The following is a 24,730-nucleotide window of genomic DNA, read 5'->3' as shown; positions in this document are numbered from 1 at the left end:
AAATAAATATATAAATAAATAAATAAAAATAAAAACAAAAAAAGTACTGTAGTCTGGGTGGGTCATAAACAACAGAAATTTATTTCTCACAGTCCTAGAGGCTCAGAAATCCAAGATTGAGTGTCTGGTAAGAGCCTGCTTCCTAGATGGCCATCTTTTTGCTGTAAACTCACCTGGCAGAAGGGGCAAAAGAACCCCCTCAGCCTTCTTTTATAAGGACCCTAATCCCATGACCTAATCACCTCCCAGAGGCCCTACTTTCCAGTACCATCACACTGGGGGCTAGGATTTCAGCGTGTAGATCTGGGGGGACACATTCAGACCGTAGCATCCATCTTGAGGTAAGTGGTATGCGTTTGCTTCTGAGCTCAGATCAGAGATTATTTGTGCCCTCTTTAAAGGGACGACTTTGTGACTGCTTCCACGTTCTTGGACTATGGTTTAACTCCTTAAGTGAAGAGTGGCAGGTAGAGTAAGCGATTTCTTTTTAATAGATTTTATTTATGTATGTATGTATGGCTGCGTTGGGTCTTCATTGCTGTGCGCGGGCTTTCTCCAGTTGTGGCGAGCGGGGGCTACTCTTCATTGTGGTGCGCGAGCTTCTCATTGCGGTGGCTTCTCTTGTTGCGGAGCATGGGCTCTAGGAGCGCAGGCTTCGGTAGTTGTGGCATGTGGGCTCAGTAGTTGTGGCTCGAGGGCTCTAGAGCGCAGGCTCAGTAGTTGTGGCTCGCAGGCTCAGTAGTTGTGGCGCACGGGCTTAGTTGCTCCACGGCATGTGGGATCTTCCCAGACTAGGGCTCCAGCTCGTGTCCCCCGCATTGGCAGGTGTATTCTTCACCACTGCGCCACCAGGGAAGCCCTTAGAGTAAGCTATTTTAAGGATGTGGTAGCCAACAGGAGGGAAGTCTCAGGAGAAAGCAAACACAGCAGTGGGATTGAGGTTACATTAACTTGTCAAGAGGGCAGAATTGGAGGCCTCTGAGGTCAGCTCTGTTCTCCACACTCCTCTTTCCCAGATGTTCAAAGCTTTTAGTATTCCGTTCTCAAATGATAGCCCCAGATTCCTCAGCATGATGCCTGGCCCAGAGACCTACCATGCCTGACCAGTGCCAGCACTAATAGTAGCAGCTGCCCATCCCCCTGTGCCTTCCCTTTGGGCCAGTAGTTACTGAGGGCTTTAACTACCTTCATTCATTTAATCCTCAAGGAACTCTGCACAATAAGCCCCATTTTACAGATGCAGAAACGGAGGTTGAGGACGTTTAATAGCTGCCCAAGGTCACATACCTATTAGGTGGCAGAGCCAATGCCCCCTGTCAGTATTTGGTAATAGAGGGTCACTTTACTCCTAAAAAAAAAAAAAAAAAAAAGAACAAGAAGAAAAAGAGATGTTAGTATTTAAAAAATAGGATAAGTAATGAAAGGTCAATCATTTAGAATAGGTTGCTGTCCCATGAAGGATGGTGACCCTGTATGAAGAGCGCATTGGTCCATCGGAGAGGGTGCTCCCCGGCGGTCTTCCCTAGCTGATGTCCGTGTGAGCCAGCGGCTGAGAACACGCTCAAGGAATAGATGTACTTTCCATTCCATAATTGTTGGGATTTTTTTTTTTCTGGGTGACCCAGCAAATTAAATTGCTTGCATTTCAAAAGAGAACGTTTCTTTTTTCCATTTCTTTTAAGCACCAGCATGTTATTCCAGTGTTAGCTCCTAGCCAATTCTGAATTTCAACAATATTACCCACTTTTGCAAAAAAAGATCCTAGAGCTTCAGACTTGTAAAAAGCACTTTGAGGATCTTTCTTTTCTTCTCTCTGTTACTATTATTTTACTATTATTAGAATAATGTATTGCTTTTCTCACTGGTTATATCTTTTTCTGGGGAAGAACCAGAGTTTCTTGAAAATATTTTTCTTTATTAGAAATTTCTTTTTTTTTTCATCTTTACTGGAGCATACTTGCTTTACAATGTTGTATTAGTTTCTGCTGTACAACAAAGTGAATCAACTATACGTATACATATATCCCCATATCCCCTCCCTCTTGCGCCTCCCTCCCACCCTCCCTATCCCACCCCTCTAGGTCGTCACAAAGCACCAAGCTGATCTCCCTGTGCTATGCGGCTGCTTCCCACTAGAATTTCTAGCTAGAAGAGCAATTGTAAAATAAACTACCATTTGCATAAGTTTGTCATCAAAGAAATGAAAAAGTGATAAAGGAACAATGGAGAATGTATTTTTGTGACAATAACATAACATATTCCTAATATTTGGCTATAAACTAATTGTAGACATATTTTAGAACCAGAAAGGTATGGAATTACATGATTATAGAACAGGAAAATTCACAATGGTTGACTTATAATATGTGTCATAACAACGCTCAATGCTAAGAGTTAAGAAATGAAGCCAAGTATGGAATGAAATTGGAAGAGAAGTCCTCTCAAAATTAAGTTTTGACAGGAGGAGGGGCCCTATGTGTGCCAAGTTTTAACTGAGAGCTAATTATAACGGTCATATTATGAGTTGTGTAGAAAGGGGATTGTTGATTCTGGTGCCTTAGATACACAGGTGACCGGACTTATTTTCAAAGGTCTAAGTATTCCTTTTTGATAAAGGTTATCTCATCAAAATGTAGACAACAGAACCTTTAAAGCTACCCTCTTTAACTGGTATCAAGAAGAATGAGAAATTATTATAATTAGTATTATATCCTTTTTTAAAAAAAGAAAATTGAAACAGAAAGGATAGGCATACTCAATGATTCCAATAAATGGACTGAATTTCTTGGCTTTTATTGTTTGTGGTGGTTTCTAATTTCACTTAAAATACATTAAATAGGTGACAGTGAAATATTTTAGCGTCTCTAACATACCAGGAGACACCTGATAAAGACACAGTGGCTGGTGTGGCTTCAAACATATGAGGCATGGCTGCAGAGATATCCCTAATTTCGTTGGTAGAGGTCACTCTTGTAAAGAAAATCTCATCATACAGGCGCTGCTGAGAACCTCACCCTGTTCCCTGATGTCAGCGTCACCATGGAGATCTCATTCCAGTGAGGGGGAATGGATTCCACAGTCCTGCTTTGGAAATGTGTAAATAGCAGATGCTTTTATTGCCTTTGTTTGAATCTGTGCCCTTGCAGAGCAACTCAAACCGGAAGCTCAGCAGAGGAAGTCCATATTTGTCTGCTGTGATTTTTTTTTTTCCCCCCCCTCCACGTAAGCAGCTTGGTCCCCTGGGATGAGAGTGCATAAAGACAAGTTAATGGGAAAGCTATGAATTCAGATTTCACATAAAGAATGTCAGAAAACTGAATAATGTTTTCCTTGAGTCAAATAAATAATTCAAACTTGCTTTAATAATTTTTATTAGACACTTTTTATTATAAGCTATTAATGTGCACTATATGGGATAACTAAATGGTTTTATCAACTGAAATTTATAATATAAAATGGAAGGGTACATGTTTCTATGAATTTGAATAGACTTGTTTTCCTGAAACTTGGTAGTTAAGAGCCTGCATTTGAATTCTAACTGACCTGGTGTCAAATTCCTATTGATCTTCTGTTAAATCTGGCTAAGTTTTTTAAAATCTTAAAATAGGGAAAATAGTAGCATCTAACTATTGTTTAATAGTCTGTCTCCTTCATAGCAGAGAGGCTTAAATGTAATAATGTATATTGAAGATTAAGTATAGTAATATGTATAGAAATATTCTTGTTGCTGTATCACACCCAAAAGAGAATTTTCGTCTTTTCTTTATATCTTCATCACACAATTACTGTGGTAAAACAGAACCATTACAGAAACTGATAAGCAAGAGAATTTAAGTAACTGGTCCAAGTGTGTACAATGACTATGGCAAATCTGTGCTCAGAACTTAGGTATCCTGATCCTCATTCAAAGGCTTTTTCCAGCACATCTGGCAATTATAATCATCCATGTTTTTTCAGATACGGTGGTTATGGTATCATGCTAACCACCACCAGGGATAAAGTCGGATGCAATAAATGGAATGTTTATATTTGGGATTAGATTTTCACATAGTAACCAAAGTGTTAGGTAAGAACTGAAAATTAATTGATGGAATATTAAGCCTTGTGTGCTATAAACTGATTACCTCTTTTATGAATTGTATACAGTACATACATAATTTCTTTTCTAGTGTAGGGACATTTCAACAGAGGACACTTTTCGCAGAGGAATACACATCTCCGGTTCCCACAAAACTAAAAGTTGGTGACAGACCCCGAGAGGCTCTGATTAAGATAATGGTTCATAGAGCTATATATACGCGTAGAAGCAGGTAAACATATTTACAGATGACTGTCACAGCATCATTTCAGTGGAAACTTGATGGAAATCAGAGGCATGAACCCAACTTCTTGTTAGCAACTTCTACCAGCTTTGCACCAATTCCCTGATACTAATTCAAAGTGTGCTTTGCACCAAAATAATTACACCAGTAGAACCCCTATTCTCAAAGTGAGAAGGGGCACTCATATGCTACATTTGACCCAAATCTACTTAGCAAAGAAGGCTGTTTGTTGTGCCCAGGAGTTACATATTAAGTTTTTTTAAAAATGTTTCATTTGTTTATATTAGGTATACATTTGATTTATACTTATTTAGAAGGAAAACTATATTTGGGCTAATAAAAATAGCTAAAATTTATTGAGGATTTATTCTCTTCAGATTCACAGTCGAATTCTTAAAACCACCAGTATGATAAACGGAGGCACAAAGAGATTAGCATCTACGGGGCAGAGCTGGGTGAATGCAGAACCCGGGCTTTGACGACAGGGCTGTGCTCTTGGGAAATGGTGCCAGAGCAGATGTTCCCATTGTGACACAGAATCGCACTCAGGGAGGCACTGCCTCTGCCCTAAGTTTAGGATCTTTAGAAGCAGGGTTTCCGGACTTGCTCAAGTCAGTGGTAATGGCAGAGCACGATCTGCACCCCAGCTGCCTGCCTCCAGACCCATGACAAACCACTGGAAGGTATTGCAGGTTACTCTCTGCTGAATTACTAATTCACCACAGTGTGTGAGGAGTGTCAGTCTGTGCACATATGTGCCGGAAATGAATAGGGGAAGGATGAGGGCAGCCGTATTCTCAAGGCCTAGCACGGTGGCTGGCAAGTAATAGGTGCCCAGTGAACATTTATTGAGTGAAGACTAGGTGTTCAGAGCAGGGGCGAGTCACTTTGGATTGGAGTGGATAGAGAAGGTAAGGCTTGGATCTTCAACTGAGCCTTGACTCATAGGAGAGATTTGAATAGGCAAAGAGTTAGTAGGAGGGGATACCTAATGGGGAAAAAAAAATCATACCAAAGCCACACACGCATAGGAAAGGAAAAGCCCTTTTCCAAGGAGACTAAGTAAAGCAGATAAACTGGAACATGTTTCAGGTTGGAGCATAGTACTTAGATTTATCTTTCCATCGATCCATCCCTCCATCCATCCCTCCATCCCTCCATCCCTCCATCCCTCCATCCCTCCATCCCTCCATCCATCCCTCCATCCCTCCATCCCTCCATCCCTCCATCCATCCCTCCATCCATCCCTCCATCCATCCCTCCATCCATCCCTCCATCCATCCATCCACCCATCCAATGCTTATTAAGTATCAGGCACCATGTCATGGGTAAACCTACCGTAGACTTGAAAGATAGGTTGGAACCAGATTTTGAGGAGTCTGGAATGCCAAGCTCAAAGATGAACTTTAATTTGATGATAAGCCATTGATGCTTTTCTGAGCCATGGAGGGAGATGGTGAAAGTTTTCTGAGGAGAAGGAGATTAAGAGAATTAAATAGGACCAGTGGGAGAGAAAGGAGATGGGAGTGAGGAAAACCATGAGAGGGAAATGCTAAGGTCCACAGGTGAGAGGCTAAGCTCTGGACTGATGTGGTGATGGGGGTGAAGAGGAGGGGCAGGAAAGGCCTGGGTTTGGGAGACGGTACAGAGGCAGCATCTGTGGCCATGGAGACAGTGGAGGTGGGTGTATGCTGACTATACCAACTCTTCTGGGGGCAGGAGAATGATGGTTAAACAGGAACAGGTTGGACTTTCTCTTCTCAAACTTCTTATCTCTGCCTTTGCATCTTCCCTGGATCTAATCTTGATGGATGGTTCCAACATCTGATACCTACCAACCAGAGAGTTCATGAAAGAATAGGTCAACTCTCACTATCTTGTTGTAGCAAGGAGCATTTTGTTTTTAATCCATAAATGGAACTTATTTCTCAAAGCCGGTTACCACGCTGACTTTTGAGAACCTCAGACTTAAAAAGGAATAACAATGTGTAAATATATAAAATCAGATCATTATGCACAACATTGGTTTTACATTTCTCTATCTTTTCTAATCTTTTGATATCAGAATGTATGGTAATGCCTAAAGTAAAGTTCTCAAAGTATATTGACCTAGAGAAAAGGGTTATAAATCTTCCTCTGTTATTCTTTATTGTTAGATGGAATACATTTACAGCTACCTCTATATCAGTGATAAAGAGTGAGACCGTGGATAATTGAAGGGCATAGATTATCCTGAATCCATATTTATTGTAACCTTGTGTTTAAGCCTCTGCTATCAACTGTTTTACCAAGGCTTCTAACGGGGAGCAGTTTTATAAATTTGAATTTGATCTACTGACCGTACCCACCTTCTCTGGTGGGAGGTTGTGAGCAGGGAAATGGCTAAATGGTGCCAGAGCAGAAAGCATAGAAAACATCACAGTTTCTGACAGTTGAACAAATTCTTGATTTTAGTCACTGAAAATTGAGACGTAAATGAATACATGTTGCTTGGCATTGAAAGGACTTTTCCCTTTTTTTGTGCTGAGCGATGACAGTTACTTTTCCTTAACCATCACTGCGTTCCTTTTACGTTCTTGGAATCCTGGAGTTGGAAACAACATCAAAAGTTCATCCTTTTTCAGTTCCCACTTGCCAACAGAATTATACCTAAACTGTCCAAGCTGCATCATTGTCTGTTCCATTCTCTGAGCCTGAGTCTGGAAGGCTGGTCATGGGATTATGATGGGTGGGAGTTGGCTGGCAACCTGCTTCTAACACGCTATAGTTTTGATAGTTATTTGTCTGCTTAGCAGTGGCATAAAATAGGCACCAGTAGATGAATGTCTTCTCGTTGGCCATCTGATGCTCTAAAATGCAAATGATGGGACTGTGAGGAAAGAAAGGACAGTTTCTTTTGGAAAACAGTACTTTTCATCCATCAGCGCTTTGTCATCATAAAGTTTGGTGCAAAGCCTGGCACAGAGTAGGCCCAGCATAAATGTTTGAATGATTTAAAAATTTAGCCAATAAATATTTATCAGCTAGAGAAATATGGCTGCTCAGGTGTAGGGTAAGTAACTCTTATTTCCTTTGTGTGTTCTTTTCACTTATGGCTGTCAGCGCAGTACCAAAGGGACCCTGTCAAACACGAGTCCATACCAATGCGGGTGAGAAGAGTTCCAGAATCAAACAAGTCTGGGAGACACTATATTCTTCTATCATCTCCTCTTTGGAGTTGCAGTGTACATTAGCACACTAAGGGTTTTGAGAAGACCAGAAATAAAGAAACCCGTTTATACTGGTTAAATATTTCCCAAATCTCTTTGGCCATAGGACCATTTTGGGCACAAATGCTATTAATCATTCTCACTTTAGGAAATACTGCTTTTTTAGGGTTAATTCACATTTTGCCTGAAAAAGGCAGGGTTTCCCATTCTTACTCATTTTTGTATGCATGTGTGCTGTATGCTAATGGACATACAGTCGGCACAATTTGGACTTCTGCACGTAAAATGACAACGGCCTGTGTAGGGTTGGTTGGGATGATACCCACGCCGATAAAGAAAGCTGGGGTGAGGAGTGCTGTGTCATAAAGGTAAAAATGAACAGGGTCGTGGTTGGAATCTGACAGAAAGAGAGGAGTGAAACGGACAGTGGGTTCTGAATTCAAAGAGCCTGTTTTTAACCCAAGTAGACAGAGCTTCTGACACGAGTCTTAAGACCTTGGGTCCGTCTTCCTCGATGATTTCAAGGTCCCTCTTAAGTCACCTGTGTTTTCAAAGCTTTTGCAGGCAGAATAAGCACTGACAACCATGAATGTCCCTCACTCATACGTAATGCTTACTATCAAACTGTTAGAGAAATATCATTCTTAAAACCTCAGCCAAGCGATTATTTGGAAATGAGAGATTATTTGAGAAAAACTATCTAAAGCCTCCACAGCATTGCATTTGAGACTCTAAAGTGTTCTCCCAACTTATTTCTGGAAGTCCTACAGCATCTTTGACTTGTCAGGGTCATGCTACAGGAACTGACAAGGAGCAGAACCCCACAGGTGCTCTGTGGATGAAGCTACCAACAGATAAGGGAGGGGCTCGTAGGAAACACAGAGCAAAAATATCTCACACATCAGACACAGGGAAGCTTGTCTCTGGTCCTTAAATATCCAAGGGAAAGTGCAATAGATAAATAAGAAAGTCTGTTTCATGCAGCTCTGAATGGTGCCTTCAATTGACCGCTTTACGATCTGCTCCAAGCAGTCAAAGAAAATTGAAAATAGATAGAAATCAGCAGTGTTTCCGGTGCCTTCTGCTGGCATTATACATACTGTGAACAAAAAAATATTACACCGCACGTCCACGTATCCACAGACAGCAGTAAGCTTGAAATTATTCATCTGGACCACATTTACTCGGAAAGCGGCCTTTAGCTCTCAAAGTTCGTATTGGAGAAGAAATTGAATAAATATCAAAAAGTTGTTTAAAAACTTTCCCTTTGCGTGACTACAAGCTGGGGAGCCCACAGGAGTGTTAAAGTTTAGCTTAGCTTGAGTGCAGGGCATACAGTTCCTCCGTATCTAAATCTCAGAAATAACTGACTTTTTCTATTATTCCTTGTATGAAGGGTGCCATTTTTGTTTTAGCTAGAGGTAGAATGGGTCTCAAGGAGATTGTTATATTCTTGTTAGGATATAAATATTCTTCTCCAGTTGTTACCCCAATGATCATCGTGTGTATGGCAACTACGGCATCAGTTACTAGAAAACGTATTTGTGCTAAAATCAGATGCTGACTTCTATTGCTATCAAGGACTGTTACATTCAGAAGAGTGAAGGAGCGCTCCTTTTCCACATGTTGCTGCATCCTCTCTGTTATGAAAATAAAGGGTTCTTACCTCATATCCTATTGATATATCAAGTAATAAATGTGACAGGTACCGGTTCTGTTTTCCTTATCCCGTCTTCCTGCACCACTGAAAGGGAACAAGTTTCTTACTAGTAACAGATGCTTGAAACCTTCTTTTGAAATTCCTCTGGAGAAGCTGCCCTGTTGATTCCATTAGATGGGAAGCGGCTTTATGCAGATGTCCACTTGCAGGGATGCATTGTTGTAATTGCTGTTCTGCTGACCCCTTGCTGAGTGCCATGCTTTTCTCTTGTAGGTGATGTGCCTTCAGGACTTTTTTGGTGACGATGACATTTTTATTGCATGTGGACCGGAGAAGTTCCGTTACCAGGATGATTTCTTGCTAGATGAAAGTGGTAAGGAAAAAAAAAAAAAGTTCAAAACCAGGGGAAATTTGAGGCAGCTTTCCAAAATGAGCTGCACCAGGCCAAGATTATGTCAACTCGAAAGCTACCAAATCAGTTTCAGATCCTCAACCAACATGGCTTTTCCATATCTTGAATTTCTTTGATTTTTTTTTAATATAGAAAACAGATGAAATGATAATTGGAAAGGTTAAATCATTTAAAGGGTAAATTACCAGTGGCTAATTTATAACCATTTCATAACTAAATTGATGTTCTATAGAAAAATCATGGTGCAGATTTCTACATTTTTAATTATATATTTTTGTCAAAATGCATAGTTGAAAGATGTGTAACATAAAATTATTGAGTATATGTCTAGACTCAGCTTTCGCATGGCCTCCTTTATCCTTTAGGTCCTAACTGAGAAAGATGTTTTCGTGTCCTTTTCCTTTAAATACTTCAGAATTTGTATGTCATTAGAATCTATGAAGGATCAAAAGAGAGGAGGGAAGCTTCCTTCCATTTAAAATGGAATGTGATTTTTTTTTTTACATTTGACAGAGGGGGAACAGTTGATAAAGAGGGAAAGGTGCATCTTAGGAAATGAATGTGAAAGGTTGTAACTTCAGGGAAGATGTTCTTTGATACCATAAATCATCTCAGAATCTTAACAGCATCACAGGGAAGATTATTGCCCTGAGCAGAGAGACCTTTCCTTGATCATATTACTTCTGATTTAATTAGGGACATAGTACATATTTATTGACAATTCAAACTGTTGCTAGTTGGAAATACTTTTTGACGTGATAGTGAATTTCTTGCTTAGATGAATGCGTATAAATCAGGAGTTTTTGAGTAAGTGGATGGGAAATACTGGAGCTCCAATACAGCTGATGTACATTCACGTAGAGTATCTACGTATCACGTAGTTACATGCATTTAAGCACACTACAATTATTTCATCATTTTAACATGACTTAGGGTGTATAGGGAGGGATAAGAATAAGAGAGATTGTCCCTTTATCATGAAAACTTTAAATGCCCAATAAAAGTTTATATAGATATATCCCTTGAAGAGATTTAAGTCATTTTGGTTGAAAGGGCTTAACTGGAAGAGTGGTTTGGTGTCTCTTTCCCTCTAAATACCTTCCATCTTTATCTCTGACAGACTATCCTTGGGGGCACAGATTTATGTACACCTGTCACACATATAATGTCCTCTGGGAGGGCCTTCTTCAGGATGAGACAGCTTTGCCATTGTGCAAAACAGCTGAATGTTAGGAGTCAGGCAGAAGAGCCGGCAGCACCGTTTTGAGAAAAAATAAACTGCCTTGACTTTGAATTTAAAGAAAATAGCTGTTTCTGATGGAATGGTCTGAGAGACCAGATGCGTTCTGAAATGAGAGTTTCCATTTGTTGCTTTGATACGGAAAGCAGCCTGTCAGACTCAAACTGGAATACAGCTCAGTTTCAAATCAGCAGAGTTGGCCTGGGGTTCCCTAGCACTCCATCTCTACCCAGCCCCCAGGTACACTTGGGGCTTCTCCCCGACCCTGCCTTGCTTGGTGTGGCCTTGGGGCTGGGCTTTCCCTCTTGACAACGTGCTCTTAACCTCAGAACGCTGCAGCCTACTTGTGTCCATCTGCGATGGTGGGCAGGCAGGCTTTCTGGAAAGTACAACAGAAAAATCCCTTGTACTCTCCCTTTAGAAACCTTTCTTATTAATAGGAATGCATATATATATACACACATGCACACGTGTGCACGCACACACACGCATCAAGGGATATTGCCCATCACATATGGCTTGGCCATTTGAAGGACCACTTCAAACTATTTTAGTGAGAAAGTGAGAACTTCACATCCTTTCCCGGGATGAATATACCCTAAGCATTTCTTGGTGTGAAATACATTTGCTGAGTGACAGTGTCCTCCCCCCCCACCCATCCTCAGAGAAACACGTGGATTGGGGGAGGGGGTAGAAAGAAGTCTAAATTGAGATTTTTACTTCCTTGGATGAACCTACCCTGAGACTAAATTCACACGTTGACAACTGCAATTTCCCTGTTGCTTGTACAGCATGTTCTGGTGCTAATGTACTAACATTTGGATCTTTTCTTAAGTGCTCTGAGCATGATTTAGCCCAGCTTATTTGTACCTGCTAAATGGTATTTGCACGTTGAGGCTTCATTTGGCCTCTTCCATAGTAGCTGCCTAAAAGGAGTGTCAGCAGGGGGCCCAGGAATCTACTGAATTAATACTGGCGCAGGGCTGTGCTTGACTTAATGGCGCCAAGAAGTGGTCCTTTGCCACAAGGCAGCACTTTTATTTTACCTCTCAAAATTAACCCAGCTCCCAGTGTGTTCAGGATTAGCAATAATACATCCCCCCTAATTACTGCTGGGAAAGCTTCTGGAGATGGCTCTTAAGGTCTTTGCGGTGAGGCGTTCTGCCATTACAGACGTTTATTTCCTGGGGCTACAGTAGAGCCAGATCAATATTAGAAACTGCAGGGGAGCCTCCTTCCTCCCCTGTTTTCACATGGAAAAAAAAAAAATGCCTTTCTTCTTCCAGCTCCAAATGTAACCATTTTAGCAATATCGTCATCAATCACTGGATTCTTAGCACCTTCTACCATGGTGGATGCAGCACTATATATAGAGGCAGAGAGGCCAACAGATCCTTCCCCTGCGTGGCTTGTGGTCTAATTTAGAAATGATGAAACATAGTCAAGGGAAACGCCAGATTGGAGACAGGAAGCTTCACATGGTTTTGCTCGTATATTGATGCTAAACTGATGAATGTATGATTTGCTGCCATTAAAAAGTGAGCGGATTTTGTTGAGAAGTGCCTGCCTCTTACCTAGGAGGGGTAAGTAACTCCTTGGTGAGGAGACTGTCACAGGCTGTCACCTTCTGTTCACCCCCCAGCCTCAAGCCAACACCCTCAAATGCACCTGACCGACCAGTCTCTTCACCAACTTACTTCACCCCTGCCAGGCGTCTAAACCTCACCCGTCCTTTTTTTTTTTAAATTAAATTAAATATTTTTATTGAAGCATAGTTGATCTACAATGTTGTGTTAATTTATGCTGTACAGCAAAGTGATTCAGTTATGTATATGTGTGTGTGTGTATACACATTCTTTTTTATATTCTTTTTCATGATGGTTTATCACAGGATATTGAATACAGTTCCCTGTGCTCTGCAGTAGGACCTCGGTGTTTATCCATTCTCTGTATACTAGTTTGCATCTGCTGATCCCAGACTCCCACTCCATCCCTCCTCCACCCCCTCCTTCCCCTTGGCAACCACAAGTCTGTTCTCTATGTCTGTGAGTCTGTTTCCGTTTCGTAGATCAGTTCATTTGTGTCATATTTTAGATTCCATATATAAGTGATATCATATGGTATATTTGTCCTTTCTGCTCATCCTCTCTGTTTACCAATTCCCGAGTGTCCTTGATTCCAGTGTTAATAAGCATGACTTCAAACTTACACGTTTTTGCTTAGGTGTTGTATTTGCTTTCTAGGGCTGCTGTAACAAAGAACCACAGTGGCTTAAAACAACAAAAATTGATTCTCTAACAGTTCTGAAAGCCAAAAGTCCAAGATCAAAGTATTGGAAGGGCTGTGCTCCTTCCGAAGGTTCTAGGGAAGAATCCTTCTGTGCCTCTTCCTAGTTGCGGATGGTTGCCATTAATCCTTGGTATGCCTGGCTTGTTGTAGCATCACTCCCGCCTCTGCCTCCATCCTCACTTGGGCTTCTCTGTGTGCCCAAATGTCCCTCTTCTTATCAGAACACCAGTTATTGGATTAGGGTTCACCCTAATCCAGTATGACCTCACCTTAACACGATTACATCTGCAGAGATTCTATTTCGAATAAGGTCACATTCACAGGTACCAGGGTTAGGTCTCTGACATATCTTTTTTTGGGGGGGACAAATATTGTTTGGAGTTGTCCAGATTTTATTTGAACTTGAGTTACAAGTAAACTCATTTTCCCTTGTTTGTTTTGTCCTGTCTTTCGATTTGCACAGTTATAGCTTTATCGTAATTAGAATACATAAACAACAGAGCTGTGGTAAGGCTGCCTCTCCTCTTACCTTTTATAGGTAGGATCACTCACCAGGGAGACCAGAGGGATGGGCTGAGAATTTCAGCAATGCACTTGACAGAGCCCCTCTTGAAATCCCTTCGACTAAGATGAAAATGTACGGTCTGAAGGATAGAGGTGGTTGTGTTTTTAATTGATTGAACTGCCTCGTCCAGAAAGTGTCAATACTGATTTATAGGTGGAATATGCTGGGAGCGATCTCTGTTAGAATTGGCCCCATAAGGTCTCTGAAGGGAGGGGCTGTTGGTTGGCTGAGAGTCACACCCCAAGGTTCTTCCTTGGATTCTGTATAGTTTAGCATCGTTAAGAGATGCCCATTTGAGAAAGTTGATGGTGTGTGGGTGAAATCATCTGGGAGGGGAACTAATATGGTAGAAGACAGATGAGGATCCACAGAATTTTAATAGGATGGATTGTATCTAGGAAGATAAAGTTGAATTGGCATAAACAGGAAGTAGAGCTCTTGGGATTTTTTTTTTTTTTTTTTTTTAAAAAGCCAGTGCTACAAGCTTGGTTAGGAGCAATGTATTTTAACAGTAGCACATGTGAAGATTACTTTTAGTGGACTGCAGGCTTCTTACGAGATGCGGCTCATTTGCTGTATTATTGTCGGCATATCACGTATTGTTAAACCATAGAGCCCCTCTGATTGAAGATGGCAAATGTTGACTGAAACAAAAATCAAAAGTGTTACTCAAAATTCACAAAAATTAGTGTAGAAGTATAGTAAGTCTAGCATAAAAGTACAGAATAAAGGTAAATAACTAAGCTTTCACATGATGTTTTTTGTTAAGTTTGTAGCGTTTATACTTTTGAAGTTATGAAAGTTTCAAACTGCACTAAGGCTTTGGGGAGACTGAGTGTGTGTGTCCACACACACCAGGTCCTGTCTCTGGGGAATGCCAGCCCAGCTTTTTCCTGCAATGGAAAGACCCACCTGGAGTGTAGTGTTCTTTCTGGGTATGTGATTCCAGAAGGGATATTTCCTCTCTTATGGACCCCCATGGTGTCAGGTACCCAGAATCCACTTGATAAATGTTTCTAGAAATATTCCATCCTGACCACTTTCCAAGGACTCATGTCCTGAATGAGATGAAGCAGAAGCGCCCTGCACCGCTGATTGCTTTTCCCAACTCTGGGTGATAGGAAAATAGGGTTAGAACCTAGTGTAGTGGAAACAGTATTGGGACAGGGTTAGAACAGCGGTCCCCAACCTTTTTGGCCCCAGGGACTGGTTTCTTGGAAGACAATTTTTCCACGGACAGGGGGCGGGGGGGGATGGTTCAGGTGGTAATGTGAGCAGTGGGGAGCCATGGGGAGCGATGGGGAGCGGCGGATGGAGCTTCCATTGTTTGCCCGCCGCTCACCTCCTGCTGTGCGACCCGGTTCCTAACAGGCCACGGACCGCTACCGGTCCACGGCCCGGCGGTTGGGGACCCCTGGGTTAGAAGACAAAGGTCTAGTCCAAGCTCCGTGTCCTACTTGCTGTGTGGTCTCTACATCTCCAAGCCTGCTTCCTATTCTGTAAAACACCTTTTTTTTTTCCCCCCCTGGGTTGTAATGGACCTCAAATGAGATAATAAATGTCAAAGCACGTTCAAAACTGTGTTCCTTATTACTTAGTGAATAACGTTAGTGAATGACACCTCAGCTGAAATACACCTCCTGGTGCCCTGCAGCTGGACTCAGCCACGTAGATGCGTTGGCTGGGCTTAACTGGAGGCAGATGTCACCAAGATTTGCTGTTGGTGCTCTTTAGAACAAGAAAAGTGATTATCTGTTGCTTTTTCCCACTCTCAACTTTTATTCCTGTGATGGAGGTAAGGGGAATTTAAGAGACCTTTGAAGATATCCACTCTTTTCTGGAGGGAATCTCTGGAAGATTAAACCAAACCACATTTAGAACCAGTCAGACTTCTAAAACTGACAGTGTTGAGGAGTCCCAGGCCTTAAGTCCACATCGATTTGGGTCAAAGGGATTTTAATGGCCCGGCTGCTCTGTCCTGGGGCTGGTGATGCTGAGACACCACGAGGTCGTTGGGAACACCGGGAAGATGCTCTGTGTCTGGATTGACGAGACCTCCTCGCACAGTGGCTTTTGAGCTACTGCCGACAACATTCATTCATTCTTCCATGCGTCCATTCATTTATCCAGTAAGCTAAACTAACTTACCACGTGGCAGGCAGTGCTCTAGGCACCAATAATTGTAGACAGTAACACTTCCGTGAAATAGGACCCTCATATGACTTTTAATATTGCTTATGTCTAAAGATGTCAAAGGATCTTAGGTGCCGAACTTTGACTCAGAATATTAATTGTTGCTTGTTGTTCTTGTGTACTTTATCTCTTTGGAGAAATATTACGGTGAAATATCTGATGGGTCACAACAGACTGACAGTTCTTCATAGATTTGAATTTTAATTGCACAATGTGGCTCCTTTATTAAATTGAATCTGTGAGCAGATTTCTTTGAGATGCTGACACCTGATCTGGAATACTTTATTGTTTCAGTAGATGTTGACATGAGGGATGTAAAGTTCTTATTTAAAAAAATTTATAACTGTCTTGTTGAATAATTGCCAAGTTTCTGTGACATTTCATTTTCGAATAGAAAATCTTGTGTGTTTTTTATGAGTTCCAAACAGAGAGCCCATTGGCTAACGTGCTTTGCTCTTGTCAGCAAGTTCCCATTTGCCTCTTAGCTGTGGAAAAACTAAAGGGGTTCTGGAGACTTCCTCCACCATGGCTACATTTTAGCTCATGCATAAATATAAAGTCTCCTGGAACATAGTGATGTTTTCTAATTTAACCCACTGCCAAGCTGTGGAGACATATAGATACTTTGGAGACATATAGAGACATACTTTGGAGACAGAATCTAACTCAAGTACAAGCTAGTTCCTTTGCTACAAATAGATAATTTTCTCCTTAGGAAAGCAAGACATTGTATAACATATGCAGTCTTTTCTTTACACTCTCTCTTCCAGTCCTCATGGGCTTCTCTTTATTGTATTCAGTAACAGTGATACCTGACTTGTTCACATGGAAAAACCTACGAAATATAACACTGAGAATGAATCCTGTACATTAAGAGTCTTGCAGACCTGTGAGTTCACCCTCCCTCCTTAGAGTTGTTCATCCATCCCCAACTAGAACCCTCTGTTCTGGCAACTTACACCTTTATAAGAAGGCCAGTTCCACTGTCCAGGAGTGTGGATTTTTAATAAGTTCTTTCTTACATTGAGCCCAAATAAATCTCACTCTAGCTTGTGCAACAGTGGTCTTAATTTTGCCCTCCAAAGCAATAAAAACCACCCACTGCCTTCATTCTTAGAAGATGAGCTTTCCTCCTAGACCATCAGGATGTTCAAAGTCATTCACAGTAAACTATTTTATTTTCCTTTCCTTCCAGACCAAAATGTCCCTAAATCTTCACTCATCTTCTCCTCTCCTTCTCCCATCTTTCAAAGGAAGAAGAGTCCTCCTTTCTAATGGGGATGTAGTGTTCTTGACTTGGCCTTTTCTCTTATTGATGACTTCGCCTTATCAACATTTCCTTCCTGTTGTTCTTGAAGATTTGTTGTTTTACCCTGGCTTTACAGTCTCTTTCTCCTCAACTCATGGCCATGCCTAAATTTCCCCTATCCTAAAAGAGCTGTCAATCATCTCATCAAAGCACAATACTCTTTCTGTCTCTGCCAAACAGCTTAAAAAGTATCGCTGTCCTTGAAGCCTCCATCGACTCATCCTGACTCACTTTTTACACCTTTGGGTAAATGGTACACTGAAAACACAAGAATCACGTTTTTATTTTTTTATTTACAAAATTGTCCTCCACTATCTTTTAAATTTATATGGTGGTGAAAGTTCTTCTCTTGCCACTGAATGACACTTGGGCAAATCTCTCGAGACTTTTCTGCTTCCTCCTAAGATAGTAAAAAGTGTTATGGACTCTTCTAGCTACAAATCACCATTTCAATGCAGAAGTGGAAATATCTAGTCCCACACAATAGTCACTCCACATTGGAGTTCTTTGTCCTTACCTATCTGGGGCCCAACGTAGTGAGTTCTTTCTCTGAAGGAAAAAAAATTGGGGTTGATAACCTTCTCTTCTCTTTACTCTCCTCCTCCCGTGTTGTTATTGATCCTTCCAGGGTTGGAGTAGGGAAGGGGGCAGAAGAGCAGCGTGATGAGAAAGGGGTGGCGAGTCCTACATGACTGTGCTGTGCTGTGATGGCTTGGACCCTCTGGGCCAGCAGATGCTGTACGAAGCCAACTTCTCTTATGGGTGTTTTCATGGGTTCTTCAGGGACTCTCAGTGGGAACATTCAACTCTTCTTTGATGTGGTCAGTTCAGTTTCTTCCAGCTTTGGATATTTCTCCCTCAGTCCCCGTTTTCCCTGTTGGCCTCAGATGATCCTCTAGGGAAGAATTTAAATTATCTTCATGCCAGCCCACTCCCTCAGATCCATTGCAACACTCATATGTCTTTTGCCCCAACAATAAGCCATTCACTGCAACCAGATCTCCTTTTACTCTTCTGTCGGAGGTTCTCGGGGGAAAGCCAAACACTCAAACACCGGTCTACTGTTTCCCTCCATCCACAGATGCCGCCGACCAAGCTCTTCAGTCCTCCCAGTGAAGCCCCAGCTGAGGTGAAGGGAAGCATCTCCCCTCTGTTGGAATGAGGGTACTCACAGCACAGCTCTCTCTAAAGAAATCCATCTCACAAATTCCCTTTCTCTCTAATAACTTAAGCCTTTTCTACCTTTGAAAGTGGGTAAGAAGACTAAGGCTGTGATTGTTTGCTTACATCTGCTTTGACATTTCCAGAAGCTGATCCATCTCACAGTTCACGTCGGTATCTGATACACATCCCTCTGGAGTCTGGATGAAAATTCCATTCTGAATCCTGTTACGTTCGTAACTGCCTCCACTCCACTTACGTAATAGTTCACTAAACAAGGGTAACCTTCACATCACTAAATCCCATGTTCTCCATTTTTTTTTTTTCCCTCCCCTATTTTTTTGAAGGATTTGATATTTTCGATGATTCCCCCCCTTGTCCTTCACGGTCTGTCCTGGTCTTCTGCCCACCTCCATGACTATTCCTGCGCTTCTTTCAAGTCTGTTCTTCTGCCATATATCCCTTAATAATTGTTCCCTAAGATTCATTCCTCAACTCTTTTTTTTTTTTTTTTTCTACTTAATTACTCTCTATTCCTAGCCAAGTTCATCTACCTTAATGGTTTCAGCAATGATGGTTATGGTAAACAGTGACAGTGACAAATGGCAACCAGATGGTATGCAATAAGCAAAGCCTTTGAAGTATGTATAATTTTCCCAATTTTACAATTAAGGAAATTAAGGCTCTGGTGATAAGTAATTTGTCCAAGGCCACACAGCTTGTTAGTGTGAAAGGCAGAGTTCAAACCCAAGTTTGTTTGTGTTTGACAACACACTCCTTAAGTGTACCTCCTCTCAAGTCTACATCTCTAACCCCAACTCCTCTCATGAGCTCCCGAACCATATTTCCAACTATCATGAACATCCTTACGATTATTCCACAGCCACCTGAAATTCAACACAGCCCACAGGTGAACTCCTCGTCTTCTTGGTCACCTTTATTCTCCTTCTGGGTTTCCTATGCTAGTTCATGGCATCGGCATTCTCCTTAACCCCAAGGCTGTGAGTCATGGAGTTGTCTTTTACTTTCCCCTCACCTTCACTCCTCCTATCCAGCAGTTTGCCCCCCTGATTTCCAGTGTCATTGCCATTATCTTGGGTCAGTTCCTCATAATCTCTTGCTTAGACTTATAAAGATTCTTTAACTTGCTTTCCTGGCTCCAGCCATGTTTGAACACAGATTGACCCTCCTAAATTCACTTGACTAACACTCCACTGCCCAGGTCCCCTTGGCATGTCGTTCTAGGGCCTTCATAAGTCAGCTGTGTTGTATCTTTCCAGCTGTTACCATCACTTTACTCTTCCTCTGTACTCCAGCCACAGTATTACTTTCTGGTCTCCCCCAAGAATTGTTTATTCTCAGTATCTCTGCCTTTGCTCATACTGTCCCTTCCACCTGGAATGCTTGTCTTCCTTTTCTCCCGTATCACCCAAAATTGACTCCCTCTTGTCCTTTGAGGTTCACTTTAAAAGTTGCCTTTTTTTGTAAAGCCTTCCCCCATCTACTCGGTTCCAATCAGTTACTGATTTCTCATTCTTTTTATCGATATTTATCTCATTTAATTGTCAGAAAAACTCTGTGGTGTTGCTCTATGAATAAAAAATGCCGAGTTAAGGAAGATAAGAAACTGCTTAAAGTCACATACTTAGTGGGGAACAGAATTGGTTTGAAAACCGGGAATCCCAGACTCTTGGCGTTTCACCTTACTTAATTGCAAGTGCCTTCAGACTGGTCCTGTGTGTCATTAATTTCTGTAACACAGCACCTATCACAGTGTCCTGAATATAGTAAGTGCCCAAGAAATGTTGGTTGAATCTGTGTAGGAATCTGCTCCACCTGTCAACCCTTCAGATACTTGAGGACTGAGACCTGATACTTCCCCAAAGCTGTTTCTTCCAGGTTCCGTAGGCAAAGCTCTCTTAAGACCATGCTACCATCCTAGTTACATTTCTCTGGATACTTCATGGTCAGCAATATCCTCCTTAAAATAAACCCAGAACTGGACGCAGTAGTCCTTGGGGGCCTCAAATAGTGTAGAGGATATAAACGTACTTAATAGAGGCATCAAACTTGTTCAGATGCAGCCTAAGAGTGATGATGGTTTCTTTAAATAGTTGCCAGACAATGCAGGCTCACGGTTATCTTGTGGCCTGCTGAATTCTCTGGGGCTTCTGATGTGATGTCAAGCCAGGTTCTCCTTCGCTAATTGCATCCTTGAACCTCCATCCAGTACTTTAATTGTATTCATGCCAGCCAGCATCTTATTAATGTTAGTCATTAATTCTGGCCATTTAAGGGCCTTCAACATCCAAATTCTGCCTGCGGATAAAAAATGGCAGAGGACAGAGTTGAAATAAGGTCTTCCTGGTTTCCAGGCCCCTGCTCTTCCCAACTAAGTTATGCTGCTAGGGTCTTTTCTAGCTATAGACCACCAGTAGCATAGCTGCCTGCAAATTCTCAGACAAAAAAGAAAAAGAAATGAAAAGCTACAGTAACCTTCATATGTTTCCTCAGGGGTGGCAATGACAGGCCAGCCTCAGATCCAATGTCCAGCTTTGGCAGGGCCTCTCTCTCCCTGTAGCCAGGTAGCAGTCCCGCAGAGAAGGACAGCAGGTTCTTTTGTCCCCTGCACTGGACCCACACATACCCCTGAGTACAGGAGGGTACAGTTAGGACTTTCCTCTTAACATGGGTCCACAGGGCATATGCACTGAGGCTTTTGTTCCTGTTTGAAATCTGCCAGTACAATTCCCACACCAAGAGTGTGTTAAGAGCCTTCTGTGGGTCAAGCATTCTTGGGGTTTCACCAGAGAAGGTTCTGGGAAGTTAAATATCTACTTACCAGAAAGCAGATGAAGTGAAAATTACTGTGGAAAAATACTTGATGTGAAGGTAATTCTAAAATCAAGTTTCAAGATTGGCTAATAATTTGATATGTGTGTGGGTATAGGTTGTCTTTACAGATTTTTCACTATTGTAAGTGTTTGGAATAACTGAAATATAATAAGATCCTGATATTATATGATTCTTTGCTGCCTAAAGCTAGATTTTCTGTCTCGATGGATCTGGAAAATAAGCAAATGGATAAAGCTCTTAGTCAAATAAACGATTGTGTGAGTGACTTATCTTCATGTTTCAATAGACAGAGTCATTGTGAAATCAGGAGTCCCTCTTTTCTCGGAGACCTCAAACAGATCTGAAGAAGAGTTTCTCTAAACTCATAAGAATCTTGTCAAATCATCAGAACAAAGCCAAAAAAACCTCAGCAACCTTGTCGAGAAATGCCAGCAATGGAGCCAAAAGAATCCACACCTCTTAAGTGCAGGGAAGGGGAGTGCGTGAAGGAAAACCATTCGTTGTCAGACGGTCAGGGGGAAAACTAGCATCCTTTTGATCTAAGACAACATCAATCTCTACCTTTAGTTTAGTTATTAATGTACACCAGGGCCAACTGGTTCAGTGATCGTCTCTTGTTCACTTGTGAAGCTTCCCACCAGTATGGCAGCTGAGTCATTTCTCTGGTAGGACCACAGAACTCCCTGCCCAACTACTGAGAACTGAGGTTGTAAAGCTTTTGAGGTGATTATCTCTGGAAAATACAAAATGTCTTCTTTTGTAGGTTTGCCCCTCAACCTTAGCTAAATCTTTGTTTTTACAACTTTTTTGTTGTTCATTCATGCTTGATTGCCTTTCAGCAGAATTATTCTGAGCATCCCATTATAAGTCAGAAGATTAGTTCACATTATGATTAGCTTTAAAAACCTATGGAAAAATGAGTCCTGTTGTTTCTTCTTCCTCAAGAGAGATGTAAAATTTTTCTATGTACAATGGGTTTTCCAAATATGAAATGTAGGATAGATGAATAAACTAAGTGTAGGAGGGTTTAGAGACAATTAATATGAATTCAATTTATTATGTCAAGGATCTCGATCTTTATAGTATATGTGTGTATGCATATAGGTATAGGTTCTACTGAATTTGACTAATATTTAGGGAGTATCTACTATGTGCCAGGCCCCATTCTGAGCAGTAGATATATAGCAGTGAACTAAAGAGAGAAAAACTTTTGCCCACATGGAGTTTATATTCTGCAAGAGGAAGGTATTTATTGATAATAAGCAAAATCATAAGCGAATTGCATAGAATATCAGAAGATAAGTGCTGTGAAGAAGAATGAAGTAGGGAAGGGAAGGAAAGGAAGTGTGTGGGGTGCGTGGGAGGATGTGGATGGGGGCGCAACTGTAAATAATGTACAGTTGACCTTGAACAACACGGGGCTCAAGGGCACCAACCCCTACATGGTTGAAAATATGTGTACTGCTTTCTCTGCCTCAAAATCAAAGCAGTTGAAATTTGACTCACCCAAGGGCAGGACACTGAAACAGTTAGGTTAGAATCAGGGCTCAAACTCTAGTTCTTTTGATTCCACATATTGTGATCTCTAATCAAACACAAACTTTTCCCCACACTTAGTTAATTTAAAGATCTGTAAAGTGAAAATATAGGTACTGTGTTTATTGAAAAAAAAAATCCACGTATAAGTGAACCTGCACAGTTCAAATCCGTGTTGTTCAAGGTTCAACTGTAGTTTGAGAATACTTCAGTGGGAAGGTGACATTTGAGCAGACTTGGAGGAGGTGATAGAGCCAGGCATGAAGATCTGAGAGGAAGGATTCTCCACACTAGGGGGACGGTTAGTGCAAAGAGCCTGGGGTGGGCGTGTGCATGATGGGTGCCCTGCAGAGCTCTGTAGCGGCAGGGGGGCTGCAGGACTGCACTGCAATTCTGACCTTCACTACCTGGAGTTAGCACAGAATTCGCAGGTTAAGGGCACAGTCCCCAGAAAGGTCACCCTAATTTCAGATGCCAGCTGCCAATTCAGGGGTCCCCAGGCCACCCACACTTCCGACTAACTGACTACCAATTGAAGGGTTCTTAAATTGCCCACAGGTTCAGTAGTTTGGTGGAACGCACAGAACTCAGGGAAGTGCTATACTTATGATTACAGTTTTATTACAAAGGATATAAATCAAGAACAGACAAATGAAGAGGCACGTAGGGTGCGGTCTGGGAGGGTCCCACAGGTAGAGCTTCCACACCCTCTCCCTGTGGAATCAGGACATGTAACCTTCCCGGCACTTTTGTGTGTTCGCCAACCAGGAAGCTCCACTGAGCTTGATATACAGAGTTTTTACCGGGGTTTCATTACGCAGACCTGGTTGGTTGCATCACTGGCCACGTGATTGAGCTCAGTGTGTAGCTTCTCCACTCCCGGGAGATCAGGAAGATATCACATGACTCAAAGTCCCCACCCTCAAATCACATGGTTGGTTGTCTTGGTGTGACCAGCCCCCATCTTGAGTCATCTCATTAGCATAAACTCAGGTGTGATTCGAAGGGGCGAGAGTGGCAGGGACACTCCTATCACTTGGGAAATTCTTGGGGTTTAGAGACTCCCTCCCAGGAGCCCAGGAAGAAGACCGGATACATTTTCTTTTTGTTATACAACGTGAGCTCTGTCCAGATCCTGGGAAAAGATCCATATTAATTCTGTAACAGTAACAATACCAACCACTTATAATGAGGAGAAAACAGGCAGAGGAGGAAGAAAAAAAGTTTATCAAAGACTTTGTTTCTTTGCAAACAGAGAAAGGCAAATTGATTAGCCCCCAACTCAGGAGAGGCAGGCTGGCTCCTGTCACTTGACACTCCCATCTTGAAATTTGATTTCTGCACAGGGGTCATAGAAATGTTTTAACAACTGTGTGGACAGTCAGCTCTTAGTGAACTGTACTAATGAGAGGGACCTGTGGCATGAATCACCTACCAACGTGTAGAATGCAAAATCCCTTCCGTCTGCTCGTTGAGTGTACTTCGTATTTCACACCACGTACATTCCCATCAGACAGATCATTTGGGAACGAGACTACTTTTACTCAGTAAAATTCCTAATTGTTGGAGTTGGAAGAACTTAGGGAATGTCTTGCTCAGTTCTTCGATTTTGTATGTGAGGAAGCCAAAGCCCAGGGGAATTAAGTTAACTGCCCGAAGTCAACCAGCAGGCGAGTGTTAGAGATGACGCTTGAAGCCGGATTGCTGATATCCAGCCTGGGGCTCGTTCCCTTATGTGAGCTTGCAGTCAGTCTGGCAGTGTATCAGCATCAGCCTCAAAGTCACCCTCAGAAGAGCACCAGCCCTGGAGAAGGAGGATCCTGGTTCCCACCAGCTCCTGGCCTTACCACCTGTGTGACCCTGCACAAAGTACTCACCCTCTCTGAGCCAGTGTCCGCTGGTCAGATGGAGACAGAAGTGGTGGTACCAATCACGAAACATTGCCATGAGGATTAAATGAGAATGATGTGGGTGAAAA

The 24,730-nt window shown here is 42.0% G+C and overlaps 1 protein-coding gene across 3 annotated transcripts in view; it reads left to right on the top strand.

Annotated features, from left to right (window-relative positions):
* DCLK1 (doublecortin like kinase 1) overlaps nucleotides 1-24,730 on the top strand; it is a 328,724-nt gene that overhangs the window by 160,311 nt on the left and 143,683 nt on the right. For all 3 annotated transcript variants that reach the window (XM_068526990.1, XM_068526989.1, XM_068526991.1), the window contains exon 4: nucleotides 9,465-9,564. In XM_068526990.1, coding sequence (XP_068383091.1) covers nucleotides 9,465-9,564 — 100 coding nt within the window. The remainder of the gene's footprint in view (nucleotides 1-9,464; nucleotides 9,565-24,730) is intronic.

Source organism: Eschrichtius robustus, chromosome 18 (genome assembly GCF_028021215.1).
Source record: "Eschrichtius robustus isolate mEscRob2 chromosome 18, mEscRob2.pri, whole genome shotgun sequence".
Classification (NCBI taxonomy): Eukaryota; Metazoa; Chordata; class Mammalia; order Artiodactyla; family Eschrichtiidae; genus Eschrichtius; species Eschrichtius robustus.
The sequence above is the reverse complement of the archived record's forward strand: the minus strand, read 5'-3'. Positions and strand labels throughout refer to the sequence as shown.